The sequence below is a fragment of the Agelaius phoeniceus genome, chromosome 17, assembly GCF_051311805.1.
Source record: "Agelaius phoeniceus isolate bAgePho1 chromosome 17, bAgePho1.hap1, whole genome shotgun sequence".
NCBI classification, from domain to species: domain Eukaryota; kingdom Metazoa; phylum Chordata; class Aves; order Passeriformes; family Icteridae; genus Agelaius; species Agelaius phoeniceus.
In genome coordinates, this window is record NC_135281.1 from 8127022 (window position 1) to 8144351 (window position 17330).

At 52.5% G+C, this 17330-nt stretch overlaps 1 protein-coding gene across 1 annotated transcript in view; it reads left to right on the top strand.

Annotated features, from left to right (window-relative positions):
- The window catches only part of CDH22 (cadherin 22), a 78670-nt gene that overhangs the window by 42279 nt on the left and 19061 nt on the right, over positions 1-17330 (top strand). The window contains exons 5-8 of the mRNA XM_077187542.1: positions 7671-7838; positions 8772-8959; positions 9786-10039; positions 16998-17134. Coding sequence (XP_077043657.1) covers positions 7671-7838; positions 8772-8959; positions 9786-10039; positions 16998-17134 — 747 coding nt within the window. The remainder of the gene's footprint in view (positions 1-7670; positions 7839-8771; positions 8960-9785; positions 10040-16997; positions 17135-17330) is intronic.

Genomic DNA, 17330 nt, shown 5'->3' on the forward strand with positions numbered 1-17330 from the left:
AGCTGCAGCAGGCCTGTGGCAGCTGCCTCACCAGCACTGCAGGGCTGCAGCTCTGCCCATCAGCCCCTCAAGCTGTGGCTGCAGCAGTGCTGTGGGGGCACAAGGTGTCATCACATCCACCCAAGCACACCCCAACCTGCTCCCACTCTCATTCTGTTGGAACAAGACTTTATGCTGCACAGGGGAATCCAAGTCTGATTGCCCGAGGTGGCCCAGCTCCTGCCCTGAGCATAAGATTTAATTATCCATAGCAGCAGCGTAGCTCTCAGAGCCACCATTGTTATTAATGGCCATAAAAAGAACCATAAAAACTTGGCATGTTACATTTCTTATAATATATGATAATGAAGAACAATTTGATTTCCATTTTTGGTTTTGACCTCCTTCTCTGCTGTTTCTTGCAGGTGCATGCATGCATGTGCTGCCTTGCACACCTCCTCAGCCCCTGACTCCTTCCAGCACAGGTTCTCTCTTCCCCCCTTGTCTTGTGCTCTTTTCACACCCTCATTCATAGCACAGGTGTGGCATGTACAAAAGTGGTTTCCATGCCTGTGTACATGAACATGGACCATGTGTTGCTGACTTTGTCTCCTGTTCATGGATGTTTCCAGCTGTAGTGTTCAGCTGGGATTTTGTATTCAATGGACCTTTCAGAGGCAAACCCAAACTGTCTGGCTGCTGTGCTGTGCCAAGTCCTGCCACTCAGTAAGCCCTGAGTGCCTGTAGCATCTCGGGTCTCTTTGGAGGGAGAAAAGCATCTAAATGGCTCCACTGGAATAGTGGGAGCAGCAGGATGGCATTTATGCTGTAGGAAGATTCCAGAATTGAATGATGGTGAAGAGAAAGCACAGCTGATGCACATAAGCTTTTCTTTCTTTCATATACAGCAGCCACTCTCATGCTTTGAGATTAGTTTCACAGACTGAAACTTGTGTTGTGTACACCAAATCAAGTTCAAGAACTTCACCTGTGTGTGCTGGAGGTCAATGCTGGGGTTTTTTTGTGTGTGTGGGGAGCTTTATATGCATAAGCTTTTGAGGCAAGGTTTTCTTGCCAGCTGTAAGAATATCCCTGTGGCTTGTTGCAAGAGCCTGCAGGCATTAAGCTTTGTAAGCTTTGTGCTGCTTTCCTCTCTCAGACAGGGTGCAGGCAATCTTTGCTCCTTGCAGCAGGTGAGCAGCAGTGCCCGTGCTGTGGCTGCCCTGATCTGCTCAGGAGGCTGTGCTCTCTCAGCAGCCAGCACACAGCTCTGCCTGCTGCTTCCAGTGGGAAACAGCCTCTTCTGCTGCTGTGCTGGGTGTTGGCTCTGGGTGAGAGCAATAACCTGACAGCAGAATCCCCCTCACTGCTGCTGGGCCACGAGCCCAGCTCTCCCAAAGTTACACAGGGTGGGAGGTTTGGTGGCAGCTCCTGTTCCAGCTCCAGGAATCTCATCCTCACCAAGATCTTTCAAGCTTATTCTTTTCCAATATGGAGATGTCCACCTGAGTGTGGGCACTCTGAGAGCATTTACATGAGAGGAGAAATTTGTGCATTTGAATCCACGGGCTGCTGCTTTATATCACCCTGCATTCTCTGTACCACTGCAGATTATTCACCTTTATAGGGGCAAATCTCTCTTTTGGCAGGCAGCTGTGCCTGCCTGCTCGTGTCTGTTCCCATGTGCTCTGCAGTGCCCTTTCTTATCCCTGGCAGTGTGGCTGGAGATTCACTGCTGCCTGTGATGCCTTCCTTGGGAGGGAGCCTGAAGCTGCTCAACACCCCACAGCCTGCTGCCCCTGTTTCCAGCAGTCTTGTTCATCCTTTTGTAGGGATATTGAGTGCTACAGAGCAACCACAGCATGGAACACCATAGGTTTCATTATGTTTGCTTCCTTAAAAGCCAGCTTGTCAGTTTGGGGCTGTGCATGGGAGCCTGGCTTTTTACCGTAAGGAAGAGGTTGTTCTTCAAATCTGTCGCTCTGCTGAATGCAGGGAAAAGGCAGAACTCAGAAGGTATTTGAAATGTAGTCTGGCATTTGTGATGACTTAAACCAGCTCCTGAGTTTTAGAGTCTGTGTCCTGATTTAAAGACTGAGCCATAAGGGCTTGGAGCTTTTTGTGCCAGGGAGGATGGAGATACTGGTCTGCTGGGATGAAGCTGATGGTTATTTGCGTGCAGTTCTCAGTTTTTTCACCCCTACCTGCCAGCCTTGCTGTGTTTGGAGACAGACCTGCCTGATTCTGGGGCAGTAAGGCTGGGCTGGGAGAGGAGCTGGGGCTGGGAGCCTGCTGCACACTGAGCTGTTGGTCTGTGTGATGTGGGGGTGGGAGGCAGAACACGGTTCTCTGCTGCTCTTGCCAGTTTGTTAAAAATGCTCCTTGGTGCCTGGAAACACAGATGTGTGTTCTGTGTGCCCAGAGATTGTGCAGGTCTGTGCCCCATCCCTGTCCCTTATCCACCAGAGCTGTGCACAGGCACAAGGGACTCTGAGTGTAAGGCACAAGAGTCTGCAGAGAAGCCACATCTGTTTAAGGGGATTCCTCTTGTTAGCAAGATTGAACATTAACAGCCCTTTTCTGAGACTGGTGCAAGAACTTCAGCTGATTTGGGACCAAATTGTATGTTTGGTCATCTTGAGGAAATTAGAGCGTATCTACTAATGTGCTGAGGGAATTAATGTTAAGTGATGAGGGACTTAGCTGCTAAAAGAAGGGACAAAGAAAGGGTGAGTGTGCTGGCTCTGCACTGGCATGAGCAAGGCTGATTGCAGCCTGGAACAAGCCCTTGTTAGGTGCTTCATGAACCTCCTGACCCTTTGTGCCTCGTACTTCACTCAGAGCACCTTTAGCTTCTGCCTCTCAAATTGTGCTGAGCTGAAGGACAGGATGGGGGCTGGAGGGAGACTGAAGTGCTGGTTCTTGGAGCCAAGACCTCTTCTGCAAGGGCTGACCTCCTCCAGGATGTGTGCTTCCAGCAGGACTCATGTCTTGGCAGATATATTGGTATTTCTGTGTCCCTGCAGGCAGGTGAGGGCACAGGTGAGGAATCTGCAGTCAGTTTGGCAGTGCCTTGCCATTCCTGGCCTGAGGCAGAGATGGTTTGATCTAACTGACCAGGCTGCTGGCAGAAATTAATCTGCTTTATCCAGCTAAATAGGAGAGGGATAGAGGAGACAGACCTAGATTCTTCTCAGGCATGCACACTAAAGAGACCCAAATGGCAGGAAGACAAGGCTTGTCACCATGATGGTGACACTTCCATCCCTGGAGATACTAAAACCTTGACTCTTTATGGCCCAGAGGTAATCTCATCTGCCTTTGAGCACTGCCTGCTTTGAGCTGTGATGGATCAGGAACCTCCTCAGGATAGGTCCCTGTTTGTTACTCCCTGACTTTCTGGCTTGTTGATCCTCCTGCCCTCAGCTGGAAGGTGCCTTGTCCAGGCAGTCCCTGAGGATGTGGACATCTGACCTAGAGGTACCTGAGAGCAGAGCAAAGCCCATAATGATGGGATTCCTGGAAGGCAGTTACCTGCTGAGTGCTTTGTCCTGCTTTGTTTTTGTCACCCAAAGAGAGTCTGCTGTTGGAGCAGATTCAGTGGTATTTATGTGATGCTCTAAGTGTCCCCTTTCCTGGTAATTATACTGATTAATCTGGATCATGCTGGAAAGCCACATGTGCCTTGTACCAGAGGGTATGCCACCACGTGTCCACATTATTCAGCTCTAACAGATAGTGACAAGAATGGGGGAGACAACTCTGAGCTCGAGGTTGTTCTTGCTTTGTTAGCAGTGTCTGGGAAAGACAAAGTTTGTCAGTTTTTCTGGCTGGAAAGAAGGTGAATCTTGGGAGATGATAGCAATGACTTTTCTGTGCTCTCTGTACAGCCTTGAGGAAGGAAGGTCTGTCTCATCCCTTGCAGCTTCTTTGCAGAGTCCCTGGGGGTCAGGTTTTGGGAGCAGAGACTGTCTTGGCTCTGGAGGATGGGACCATGTGGGTTTGCTGCTGGTGGGTGTTTGAGGCAGTGCCCTTAGGGCCACATGGACGTGGAGCACGTGTGGAGACCCTGATCTGCCACAGCCATTAGCAAATGGTGAGTGGTACCTCAGCCTAGGAGGCAAAGCCAGCCTGACTCTGGGGCTGGTGGCCTGATGTGGCCCATGCCATTTGGGAATAGCATCCCAGTGACAGTCCTGATGGGCTCCTGGAGGTCTGGCAGTTTGTCTGCAGCAGATCCCCACCTTTCCAGGATGGACTGGGCACACAACACCATGAGAGGGAGCTTCTGATCAGTCTCCACCCCTGCCACAGGCAGAGATTTTGTCTGCCTTGTGCTGCTGGAGGAACAGGAGCTGGCTGGGGACATTGGCCCTACTCTGCATGTGCCAAACAGCCTGGACTTGCTCCCCGTTGGGACGAGTGACCTTGGAGGTGTTCTGGGAAGTGCCTGAGCACTTTCCTCCCATGCTGCATGGCGTATTATGAGCTATATCATTACGAGCAGCTCAGTTAAGTCATTACAGCCTTGGTGAATGCATGAGCTTTTTCCCTCTCATCCCAATTCATCACTATTGTGCTGACATGAATCATTTTCATTATAAAATGCTTCAGACCCCGTTAATTAACAGAATTGCTTAAATTTCAATGAGACAGTGCTTGCCCAGAAATAACAGTTTTGTATTCACAGTGGGGTGGCAGGGGAGGCCTGTCAGCACCAGCAGCTGGGGCTGGCCCCTGAGCCCTGGGGCTCTGTGCAGGGCTGGCCCACTGGGAGGGTGCCATCCTTGCTGGGATGGGTCCTTGCCTCGTTTCCTGCATCCCCTCTGCCTCTGTGTGTGAGGGGGAGAGGGACTCCCTGCTGAACGGCTTCCTCTGAGCAGAGCAGGTGCCTGAGGGGGTCAGAGCACACCCTGAGCCCCATCACAGGATAATCACGTGCTCCCTTATCTATGGCGCTGAAGGCAGGAGGGTCCAGGTAATTTCAGAACCTGAACTGACAGAGGGACAAGGGGGGCTGGATGATAATTGTGCCTATCCTGGGTTCACTCACTCATAAACCACTCATCTGCGTTTTTCAATTGGGGCTACCTTGGAGCAAAACAAAACCTCCAAAATTAGACCATACCTCTAGACTGAGAACAATCCCTCAAGGTGCTGATAGCATCCAAACCCAATAGAATTGATCAGTGGACCAAGCTACCCCAGGGATAACAGCACAGTCTCCTCTGAGAGTGCGTATTGATGAGGAGGTTTCTGACCTCGATGCTGGGTCAGGGCATCCTTGTGGTGCAGCCACTACTAAGGGTTTGTTTCTTCAGTGATTAACAGTCCTACCTGATCTGAGTTCAGACCTGCTCCCTTATCTATGGGGCTGAAGGCAGGAGAGTCCAGGTAATTACAGAACCTGAAGTGACAGAGGGACAAGGGAAGCTGGGTGATAATTGTGCCTATCCATGAGAGCTGGAGAATGGCAACGGTCTGAAATGATGGTTATGTCTTTATAATAAATCCTAACAATGCTAATCCTTGCAATAATTGCTAGTTTCACAAAGGAAGGAGTGATAAATGTCTCCTGAACAGTTTTGCCAGCTCCTGCTGCACCTGTAATGTCATGCAAAGGGCGAGGGGGAGGAATTTCATCCTCCCAGCTCAGTGGCATTTCTGGCTGCCCTTGGGCCACAGCACCAGTGGCTCCATGGTGTGAGCCCTGGTCTGGAGGTGCACAAGGCCACAGCAGACCCATGAATGGGGAAACTGGAAACCTGCTGGCTGTGGAGTGAAGATATCTGGTAGCCTTGGGGTCTGTCCCTGTAGCCATACCTTGGCTCCTTGCAGCCTGCTGGAACTCAGCTCCCCCTCTGCTGTGCTCTTGGTGACTTGGACCTTTGATGCTCTAGCGCTGCTCGTTGTGCTGCACATCAGCAGATGGATTGCAAGGGGCTCAGATCACTGGATGGTTCTCTGCTGTTTGCTCAGCAGGAGGGGAGCTCCCTGTTCCCCCTGGGTCAGACCCCTCACTGGGGACCAGCAGCCTCCTCCAGCCTAGCACCAGGCAGGATTACTGGTGAAACAAAGCAGAGATGAATTTGCAGTTCACAGTAGGAGGAGGTAAAGCTGATAGTTAAACAGAAAACGCTGGAAGAGAGAGGATTTACAAAAACACAAAGCAATGTCTAAATCTGCGGGAATGTTAAAAAACTGAGCTGGAGGGGATTTTAAGTTGATTCCTGTCTGTTATGGGCTGCTGCTGGTACAGTGGGACTGGAATGTGGTGTTAATGACCTTGTATCCATGTAGGCTCTCCTTCCTTCCTGACCCTGGTGCCACTTCAGGCCAATCTTTTCTTTCTTTCTTTCATCCTCAAAATGTTTTCCCTACTTTGTTTCCATTTAAATGAAACAGTCGTGGGTGACTTATAATTTCTGCCATGCACAGAGTTTTCAGGCTTTTAGTGCTCTTTGTTTCTTGCTTTACATTCCTTTATATTTTAGTCCTGGTCATTTTCCCAATCCCAGATGAATACTGGAGACCTATAAAGACAGGTTTTAAGAGAGTTACTTTTGTAAGAAGTACTACCACACCATTCATTTTGTTAAGCTCCAGTGCATTCTCTGACACAGAGCATGTGTTTTGTCGTCTCTGGTCTCCTTAACTTAGAAGGACACTTGTAAATAAGGGGTTTTGTGCAGACAGACTCTTAGAAATGTGCTGCCCCCACCTCCATTCTCCAAATCACACAATTCCCCCCAAGATGTGCCCAGGCCATGGCACCTTGTAGATGGAGCCTGGGCAGGGGCACCCCCTTGTTCTCTAAGGGGTGCTGCAGCAAGCCTGGCTCCTGCTCAGCAGATCAGGACAAGTGGGCTGTTGCAGATGTGTGCCAGAGGGATTTTGTGACTCAGCCTGGGTTTTTACAGAGCAGACCTCGAGGCTGGCCCCAGCACAGCCCCCGCATTTGGGTGGGAGTGAGGATGAGTCCTCTCTTCCTGTGGCTCCTGCCCCCTCTGACCTCCACAGATCTTTCACCCAGCTCCCAGTCACCCTGGAGGAAAAGCACAAACCTCCTCTGTGCCAGGGTTTTACCCAGTGGGAGCTTAAGTAGCCCACAGGAAAAGCAGCAGTTGGACTCTTTCACGCTTCATGAGGAGACTTGCTGGGAGCAGGTTGAGCCTGTGGTCATCCCTGGGCTTCAGGAGGATTTTTGGGATGTTTCTGGCTGGCTGGCAGCCTCCTGGGCTTGTTCTTCTCCCCCTCAGTGCCCTTCTCTCCCCTTAGTTGGCTTTTGCTGACATGATCTCTTGCAGAGGGGTTCAGCAGACACTGGTTGTGGCCAGCAGTGTGTTCCTGCAGCAGAGCTGGCCAGCAGCACCAGGGCTGTGGTTGGGGACAGTGTCCCAGCAGTGAAGGGAGGTGACAGTGCCTTCTTCTGTGCACTGGTGAGATGCAGGTGCTGTACCTGACACCAGATATGATTCTGTGGGATACCAGAGCGAGCCCAGGGAAGGGCTGTGAAGGTCGGTGCAATCCTGGAGCATCTGCCCCGTGTGGAGAGGGAGATCCAGCTGATCCTGTTTAGGTCTGGATCTTGTCCAAAGCAATCTCCAGTGAGCCCTTCCAGCCGCAGGCTGTGTGTGGCTCTGTGACCTGCCCTGTGAGAGCTCAGTGCTCAGCTGTGCTGCTGTTTGCAGGTGTGATCCGCACGGCCGTGGCAGACCTGGACCGCGAGACGCAGGACCGCTACGAGGTGGTGATCCGTGCCACAGACATGGCAGGACAGCTGGGGGGGCTCTCTGGGTCCACCACGGTCACCATCGTGGTCACTGATGTCAACGACAACCCGCCACGCTTCCCTCAGAGTGAGTGCTGCTGGCCTGGGCGGGCACTGGGGCATGTCCTGCTTCCTCGGGGTGCTGGGATGGAACCTGCAGGCTCAGCCAGCCTGGCCACTCCAGGGTGACAATGACAAGGGACCATGGCACACACGGCTCCTGGGTCTGAATGTGTCCCTCCCTGCCCGGTAGCACAGCGGGTGCCAGATCCCCGCCCCAGTGCAGGGCCTGGAAGCACACATGGCTTACATGGTGGGAGAGCAGGGCCAGCCCTTTCCTGAGCCCTTCCAAGCAGCTGGAAGCCAGCAAGGTCCACCGTGCTGCTGTCCCCTGGGAGCTGGGGCCAGAACTTGGCTGCTGGCCTGGCCCCTCCTGGCTGCTGTGTGAGGCCTTGTCACACCCTTGCCCCAGAGCGAGGACAGTGACGCTGCTCAGGGGCGGCAGCCTTGTCACAGCACAGCTCTGTTTCCCAACCTGCTGCCAGGGGCCTGTGGCTGGTGCTGGTGTCTGATGTGGACCCTCCCCAGGCAAGGTGCAGGGTGATCCTGCTGTGAGGAGTGGGCTGTGAGGGCTCTGCAGTGCTCTCTAGCAGCTCAAGGCTGGCAGGCAGGGAAGGGGCTGCAGCTGGGGGAGGCTCAGCTCTTGGGCTGCATCTCCCAGAAATCAGAAATTGCAAAAGAATCTTTGCAAGGAATCAGAGAGCGCTGATTGCGGGGCAATGTCCACGCAGAGAAATCAGCCCTTACTTCACACAGCACCTGGAATGTCAGTGCTCCCCAATTATCTTCCTTCAGCCCTCGTTTTTGGCTGTATTTACTGCTCCTGTTGGGGCATTCTGGACTGTGGACACGGTGGGGTTTGAGCAACCCTCACAGCCCAAAGGTGCCCCAGGGAAGTGTGTGAAGGGTGGGGGCAGTTCAAAGGCAGAAGCAGTGACCTTGGTGCCCGTTTCTCCTGCAGAGATGTATCAGTTCAGCATTGTGGAGACGGCCCCCGTGGGCACTGCCATCGGGAGGGTGAAGGCAGAGGACTCTGACGTCGGGGAGAACACGGACATGACATACCAAGTGAAGGATGAGGAAGGGGTGGAGATGTTCAAAGTCACCACGGACAGCAATACCCAAGAGGCTGTCATCACAGTGCAGAAGGTGAGAGTGTTGATTGACTAGGGAGGGCACAGCTCCCTGGGAGGACCCTTTCCTTTGGGGACTGCTGCTGTTGAATCTGAGTTGAAGATAATGCTCTGAGTGCTGCTCTAGCAGTAGCAGTTGCGTTTTTGTGCCTGCTGATGCAGGGAGAGACCTGTCTTTGCTCCGCCTGCATGGCAAAGCACAGGGCTGTGTCTGGGAGCAAATGCAGAAAAGGAGCAGCACAGAGTGCCTGCTGGAGTCCCCCAGGGTGGCTTGGGGGTGGCAGTGAAGCAGTGAGCTGTGCAGAGGGGACACCATGCATAGGACTACAGAGAGGAATGCTTACAGCTGTTATTGATAGCACCTGTTAGAAGAGAAAAATGCCTACCTAATTCCTGTACCTGACCAGCAGCACTTTAACTGTATCTGCTTTTGGTGGCAAAAACAATCAAGCAAATACTTGGTGCAGGCAGGAAAGAATGATTGTTCTTCAAGGCCACTGTATGCAGCTGGCCTCCCCTGTAGAAATAAGAGCAGGGTGATTAATGATGAAAACTCGCTCATGTGCAGCACACACTGTGCTGTCTTCCCAGTGAATCCTGGCTGCTCACAGCTTGGGCACCCTGTTGGGGGCCCTGAGGGGAGTGGGATGGAAGTTTCTGCTTCCTCCTGCCCCCTTGGTGTGAGTGCTGCTGGCAGAAGGGCAAAGCAGAAGCCCCCAGGCTTGGGAGCAGGTGACTTTAGTGGCTCTAGTGCTGCCCTGATGTCTCTGGTGAAGGAAGGGGCAGCAGAGGGGCTCCTTGGGCTGGCTGTGGCTTACCCTCTTCCCTTCCCTCTTCCCCAGCCTCTTGACTACGAGTCAAAAAAAGTGCACACTGTGGTGGTGGAGGCCCTCAACAAGTTCGTGGACCCGCGGTTCGTGGACCTGGGCACCTTTCGGGACCAGACCATCGTGAGGGTCTCAGTGCTGGACGTGGATGAGCCCCCCGAGTTCCGGCCCCCCTCCAACCTGCTGGAGGTGCAGGAGGATGCACACGTGGGCTCTGTCGTGGGGGTGGTCACTGCCCTGGACCCGGACACAGCGAACCACCCCGTCCGGTAACGCGCCGTCCCACCCTCACTCAGCCAGTCCAGCCGTGGGCATGGGGACACCTGCAAGGGACACCTGGCCTGGGAGGACTCGTGGCTGGGGCAGAGGGGGTGGGAGAGGGCAGGTGAAGGTGGAAAGTGCTGCATGTGTGGCCCAGTGTGTGTGTTTCTGTGGGACAGGCAGCTGGCAGGTGAGTGGCAGCCCGTGCACAACAGGCACAGCGGTGTCTCAGGTGGCAGATACGTCACTGACAGGTGACAGCTTTGTGAGTTCAAGGGAGTGCCAGGGAAGGTGGCTGGGTGATAGCTGTGTGTCCTTGCTGCTGACAGCAAGGTATCTGCAGTGGTACCTGACGCCAGGAGTGGCGGGAGGATGGTGGTGAAGGGTGAGAAATGAGGTGAGGCTTGGGAGGTGCAGAGCTGCAGCCCAGCTCTGTGTGCGTGCATGTGTGCATAGGATCAAAGATCAGAGGAGTTTATATTTGGGCAGGGGACATAATCCAGGCAGCAGCTTATCTGCACAGGACATTTCCCATTTCCATTTAATTTGTGGCTAAAGAGATTGTTACCTTGTTAAATTGTTATTACCTAAGGCACAAAGCAGCCTTCTGGCCCTGCCAACTGGCCTGAGTCACGAGCAGTTGGGTTGGAAATCTGGTGTTCAGAAAACATCCTCAACGTGTGGAAAATTTCCTTGAAATGTGTGTTCTGGTGCCAGGTGCCGGCGGGGCCGCTCACTTCCAGGGAGCAGCACTGGCTGTGACTGAGAGCTCTGCAGGGAGCCAGCCCTGCAGCAAGGGACTGGGAGGGACAGGGATGGGGATGTGGGGTGGAGGGGCACAGGCCACCGAGGGCTCAGTTGCAGCACCTGGTTGCATTCAGTGATGTCCCCCAGTGCCTGTTTGGGGCACTGAGCTCGGTGCTGTGCAGCCGTGGGTTTCTGTTTCATGGTGGGGTGAGGAGGATCTCCTGATCCTCATGCAAACAAAGACTATGATGATTAGAAAACTCAGAAATGCATTTACACATGGAAAGCTGCCATCTACAGATGCCTGGCAGCAAGCAGAGAGTACTGTGTCACAAAGCTGGATGCTCAAAGTTGACTTTGAGGGAAATGTGGCTGAAATCAGCCTTGGTGTGCCAGGAACTGTGTATGTGAGTGCTGCACCACTTGCACTAGTGCCTGCTGAGTGCTGAATGTGTTCTCAACATACCTCTGCTCACCTCATCCTGTGACTCTCCAGTCCCTCTCCAGTCAGGCTACGTGTCTGATTTCTTTTTTTATTGCCCCTGAGCATGTGTCTGTCAGCACACACCCTGCAGGAGAGTGGTGTGTCCACATACCTGTGTGTGTGCACATGTGCATGTGCTTTTTCACTTGACTGTTCCTAGCAGTGCTGCAGAACATAGATTTTACTTTCTGATCTGTAATTGTAGAAAAGGGACCTTGGGAACAGAACTATTCTTATTCTTGCTTTTTCTTGTTCTTTGTGTTGCTTCCCTGTGGAGCTTGCTGCATTGTTTGCAGACAGACCAAAAGAAAGCAGTGAAGGGAAGCTCTTAATGCTGTACAGAAGGCACTGGAGACTTGGACCAGAGAGAAGCAGATTCAAGTACTGGGCAGGAATGAGATGGTGAGAGCCCAAACTTCACTTTGGGAGTCTCTCCTGCAGTGAGCTCAGTGCTGGCAAGGCAATGCCTCGTGTTCAGACACAAGGACCCAGCCAACAGGACTCCCAGGCATCTGCTGCAGCTTGGGAATTGCCATGTGTTTTCCCTTGTCAGGGCTGATGCATTCAAATTCGTGTCCTGCCTCCAGCTATCCCCAGGCAGGTGGCTCATCCTGTGTCCCCCATGCTGCCCTGTGGGACTTGGTCCATCCCTTCACTGCCTGGTGCTGCAGTCCCTGCTGTCACGAGCAGTGGCAGTGCAGCAGGGCGAGCCTTCACAGACATTTAACACGTACCAAGCAGAGCTGCAGGTTGCTGTTGGTCGTGCTGATGCAGCACCAATGCAAGAGGAAGGTAGAGTTGGATCTCTCCTGCTTCCCTGTCCTCTGGCTAGCCAGGTAATTTAATAAAATACTTTGCTGCGTAGGCAGCTGTTAACAGCTTCAAAGCAGCGCACAGACATTAATGCCAGCACCCTGCAGCACCAGGATGTGACACCAACCCGTCAGCAGGAGAGGCACTAAGTCCCCTCTCGTTTCAAGTGTGCTGCTCAGAAGTTCAGTCACAAGAAGCCAGCACTTGTACTTCACCTCTGATACATTAGAGAGCACCTGGTCCTGACGGCATGACCAGCATTTGATCCTCGCTGCCTTGAAGCTGGTATGAGCCCTTTGAAGATGCTGCAGTTCAGTGGATCCCTTTAACTTCCTGCTCCTCATCTGCCTCCTGCTCCATCTGGGAGCAGAGGCAGGGCTGTGCTCCTGCAGGGGCTGCTCTCCGGACTCGGGTCTGTGTGTTGGCTCTGCCTGTGAACAGGGGACAGCCACCACTTGTGTCACATCGAGATGCACTCTCCCCTTGAGGCAGGAAAGAACAAGGATTGCCAGAGACAGCAGAGCAGAAATCAGCTCCGTCAGGGTTTCCAGGTCCTGCTGACACCAGGCTGCCAGTAACGAGGTTTAGGAGGTATTTTTAGCCAAACGGGAAGGGAGGTGCCCTTGGCTTTTTGTTTTCAGCCCCAGGCCAGCAGGAACAAGGCTGTGCAACCCTGCTGCACTGCCCAAAGCAACTGCTAGAGGCACATTCCAGCCTGATGTTCCCCTGCCTTCCTGGTGATCCACAGGATGCAGCGACTTGGTTTGAGAACAAATCCCTTCCCACAAGCTGCACTGGGTCTCAGTGACCTGTCACAAAGATGTGAGGATTGAAGGGGTGTCCCTGAGGCACCTCCTCGCTGCCTCACTCCAGCTGCACAGAGCTCACTCTGCTGTCTGCAGAGCCCCTGGCAGCTGCTTGCCTTGGCTGTGAGGAGGCACCTGGAGATCAGCCCATCTCTCAGAGAAGGGCACCCTCCCAGTGACCCCCGTGCCTGAGCAGGGAGCTGTGCTGAGCTCAGCATGGCCAAGCAGCCCTATGAGCCCTCTGTGGGGCACAAAACGTTCTGTGGTACCAGTGTGGGCAATGCCCTCCTAAAGGTCCAGTTCTTTTTATTTTATTCCATCCTTGGGTTTTTTGCCTATCAAAGGCTGGAACTGTTTCTTTTCAGAAAAAAAAAAAAAAAAATTGTTTCCATTTGGCTTTTTGGCTTTAGCTGTGTGTTTTCTGGGCGTAGTGCAGTTTTTCTCAGCTGAGCCATTGTATGAAGTAATACAGTGATAGACTGTCTGTGTGTGTGAAGCTGTTTGTATGGGAGCCTTTTGTTTCTCTCTCTGCAGTGGGAGCCTGTGCTCTGATTGTGTGCATTCCAGGCTTTATCAGCACTGGGAAGATGTTGCTTGGGATTTAAGGTTCTCAGAGATATTCTTGTTTGGCATTCACAAAATCTGGAGACACGTGTTGGACATGGGCATTTTATAGACTCCAACAGCACAGCAAGAACTACAACCTGCTTCAATACAAAAGGGAGAGGAGGAAAAAACAAACACAACAAAAAGCTTTTCATACACTGTTTGAAAAGCTCCCTATTAACAAAACACATGGCATAAAATGTGCTTCTTGTTGTGTTCAGGGGAAAAGTGAAACAAACTGCTTGAGAAACGGATTCATGGGAAAGATGAGCACGGGGAAAGCTGTGGAAATTAAACAGTCACTTGTAACATCCAGACCAACAGGCAGTGCCAGCAAGAAGAGAGGGAAATGGAGTACAAGGTCTGCATCCCAATCAGAGCTGGGGACTGCAGCTCCAGAGCACCAGCCAGCTGCAGAGAGATGAGCATAGGTCCTGTCTCTGAGTACCTGGAGGAGAAGGGATTAAATGCTGCCTCTTCCCAGGTGAGAAACACTGTTAGACTGCAGTGGGAAGGGTGAATATGAAGCTGGAGTAGAGGTGGAGAGGCTGGTGGTGAAGGTTGTGTTGCACAAATGATGTGAGCACAGCAAAGCACTGCTCACTCCAGCGTGGGATGAGGTGGAAGCTGTTGGAAGGTGAGCTCTGCTGTGAGATCTGCAGCTCTGAGCAGCTTCTCTCAGGGCTTGATGTTCATCCCTCTGCCACCCTCCCAGTCCCCAGCTCCCACAGCAGCCAGCACTCCAGAGCATCCGTGGCCTTTGGGAGCTGCAGACCCAGCTGGGCTGGCCACCTCCCCAGTCACAGTGAGTGGAGCAGAGTCAGTCCTGCCAAGGTAGTGTGCTGAGCTCTGTCTCCTTCCCTGGGGCATGCTGAGAAGGTGACATTTCTCTGTGGCAGTGGTGCCAAAGGGATCAGAGCTGTGGTTTGGTTTGTGCCTGGCCATGGGGTACAGGCAGCATGTCCCAAACAAACCATTCAGAAGGGACAAGACATCCTCAGCAGCAAAGCTATGAGAAGCATAAGAACAGGATCCAGTGCATTACCCTGAACACTCCCTGCCATCCTCCTGCCCTCTGGCCAGGCAGGCAGCCCTGTCAGATGTGTCCAGGCTTGGGGGTGTCTCCCATCACTGACTGTTTTTTCCTGTATGAATTTTTTTTACAGATGTCTCTGTTTATGACAGAAGTGTGATCAAAACAGGCATGTGCTTATCCAAGAGGCAGGGAAGCCATGGGAAGGGTGAAGTACCATCTTGAACTTAACAGCATGAAAAAGTGGAGTGGAAGGCAGGACATGTTTGAGGTCGGGGGTGTGGGAGAACAATGGAAGCAGTTATGTAGAACTGGTTATGCTATTGGAAAGGTACCAGGTGTTGTCATCCCAGTTTCTGTTCCTCTTTCCAGCAGAACACTGGACTGATTTGTACAATTCAGAGTGGCCATACCTCTCCTTTTCCTTTGCAGTGAGTGAACAGAGAGTGGATGAGAGGCTGCAGTACATGCCAAGACAGTGTCACTGTCCCTTTTGGAGTTGGCTGTGTGCCTGTAAAAGCTCTGCTGCCAGCTGGGAGTTGGGGCAGAAAATGCAGGCAGTCCCTGGTAGCTGGTTTTGAGATACATCAGCCTGTACCTGGCTTTGTGTGAGAGATGTCCATCACCTCTAGATGCAAGGGGGTAGGAGGAATTCAGCTACATAAGTACTAGATGGTGGCTGGGTACAAGTGAATTTAGAGAGTGACTTTTGAATGTTTTTATTTGGCTACAAGCAAGTGCTGTTGTATTTACTCTCTCATCTCCCCATCTGTCTGAAAGGGAGAGAGCTAGGAAATGTAATCTGGTACTGTATAACATGTTAAACTGTAGGAATGCCTTTTTGTGTGCCTCCATCAGAGTTGGAGCTGTGTGGATGGGCAGAGGCTCTGCCAGAGGCACTCCCATCTGCAGCTGGTCCCATCCCAGGGCATGGGGCAGAACAGCACAGGGTCATGAAGAAGGTGAGCTGATGTTCCTTGGCTGTGAGCCCTGTGGGTGATGGACCCACGGCTGGAAAACTGCTCTGCAGCACATGGAGCACTTCCCCTGTCCTGGACATGCTGCTAGCCTGGAGCCTGTCCTGCTCTGCTCTGTCCACTGTGGCCTCTCAGTCCTACCTCACCAGCTTTCCAGTTTGCTTTGTCCCTACATTTATCTTCCTTCTGTGGTTGGACATGTGACTGAAGGCTTTAATTTATTCACAGCCCTGCTTTTGGTAATTTATCCTTTGTACTCTTTGCTGTCTTGTATTATTTAATTCTGTGAAGCACTCTGGGATTCAGTGTGTGTGAAAGATGCTGTACACAATAACATTATGCTGTATTGTTTGTGATTTGCAGGCCTTCTGGATTTCTAATTCTGATTGCAGTGGTGGTTTGTGTTATTTGTGCTATGGCTGTGCTCAACAGCCTCAGCTGGATCAGACTTCCCTTCCAGCCCTTTCCTTCAGGATCTCACACCTCATTGTGCCCTGATTTACTGTTGGCTTGCTCCATTCCATGTGTAATGGTTGGAAATGCAGGACAGACCACTGGGACATGGATTTGTGGTGTTCTGGTGAAGGCTCAGGGCCAAACCTGGTGTCTGACTCCTTGTGGGCTGTGGGGCTGCCCTTGGGGAGAAATGGGAGTTGTGCTCTCTGGGGATGGCCCAGGGGATATGTGGGTTGGTTCCACCCTCAGGAGGGGCTGTTTGGGGCAGCACTGAAGCAGCAGAATGAGCAGAGTGATGCCTGTGATGGGTCTCTGCCGAGCAGCTGGACACAGCCAGAGCTGGAGGAGCTCATCAGCCTGTTCCCTGTGGGACAGGAAGCACGAAATAGGGCAAATCTTGGGGCTGCTGGTGTGATGTGCTGTGCTGATGGATGGGAGGCTGTGGGGGGATGCTGGCTGCTGCCCACTGCTCTGCTGCCAGGATTGCTGCCCCAGCAACACATGGTCAGTGCAGAGCCTGTGCTTTGTGCCACTGCGGCTGCAGCTGAGGTGTCTGCAGATGTGGCTTACAGCCTCCTGTGCCCTGCCCTCTGGCTGTCTCACTTGAGGATGCAGTGGAGGAGCAGCACAGAGGGTATTAGGTGGGAAGGGCTCCTCGAGCAGGGGTGCTCACCTTCAGTTTGGTCCGTGCTTTTCCTGAGCCTACAGCACTGAAGCTTCCCAGAGCCACAGGTGAAGTTACAGCCCACAGTTTTTGTGTTGCTCTGTCTATCCAAAGCATAAGGTTCCCATCAGAGCAGGTTTTTCCCCTTGTCCAAAGTCTGTGCACAGTTCCACTTTATGCACCAAAAGCCACACTTTCATTTTAGTGGAAGGCTCTGGGCTTGCAGCCTGGTAGAAACGTGGCCTTCCTGTACCCTGCTGCAACACAGGACAAGGAGAGCAGTGACACAGCACCTGTGGTGTTGGATTCCAGTACCCTGGGGCTGGTGTAAGGCTGGGCACCTCCAGCTGCTCATGGTTTCCCCTTTTGCCTGGTCACAGGTACGCCATCGACCGCAGCACGGACGCCGAGAGGATCTTCGACATCGATGCCAAAACAGGGGCAATTGTGACAGGAAAGGTCCTGGACCGGGAGACAGCAGGGTGGCACAACATCACTGTCCTGGCCATGGAGGCAGGTGAGATGCAGGAATGCTGTGTGGGGCAGAGTCTGTGGGGCAGGAGGAGGAATCTGGGTGCTGCCATTGCAGGGGTGGCCAAGACATGAGTGTTAATCAACACCAAAGTAAAAAAGAAAAATAAATGCAGCAGCACTGAGTCTGACATCTCCCTAGACAACCTAAAAATACTCTTCCTGAGCTGAGCATTAATAAG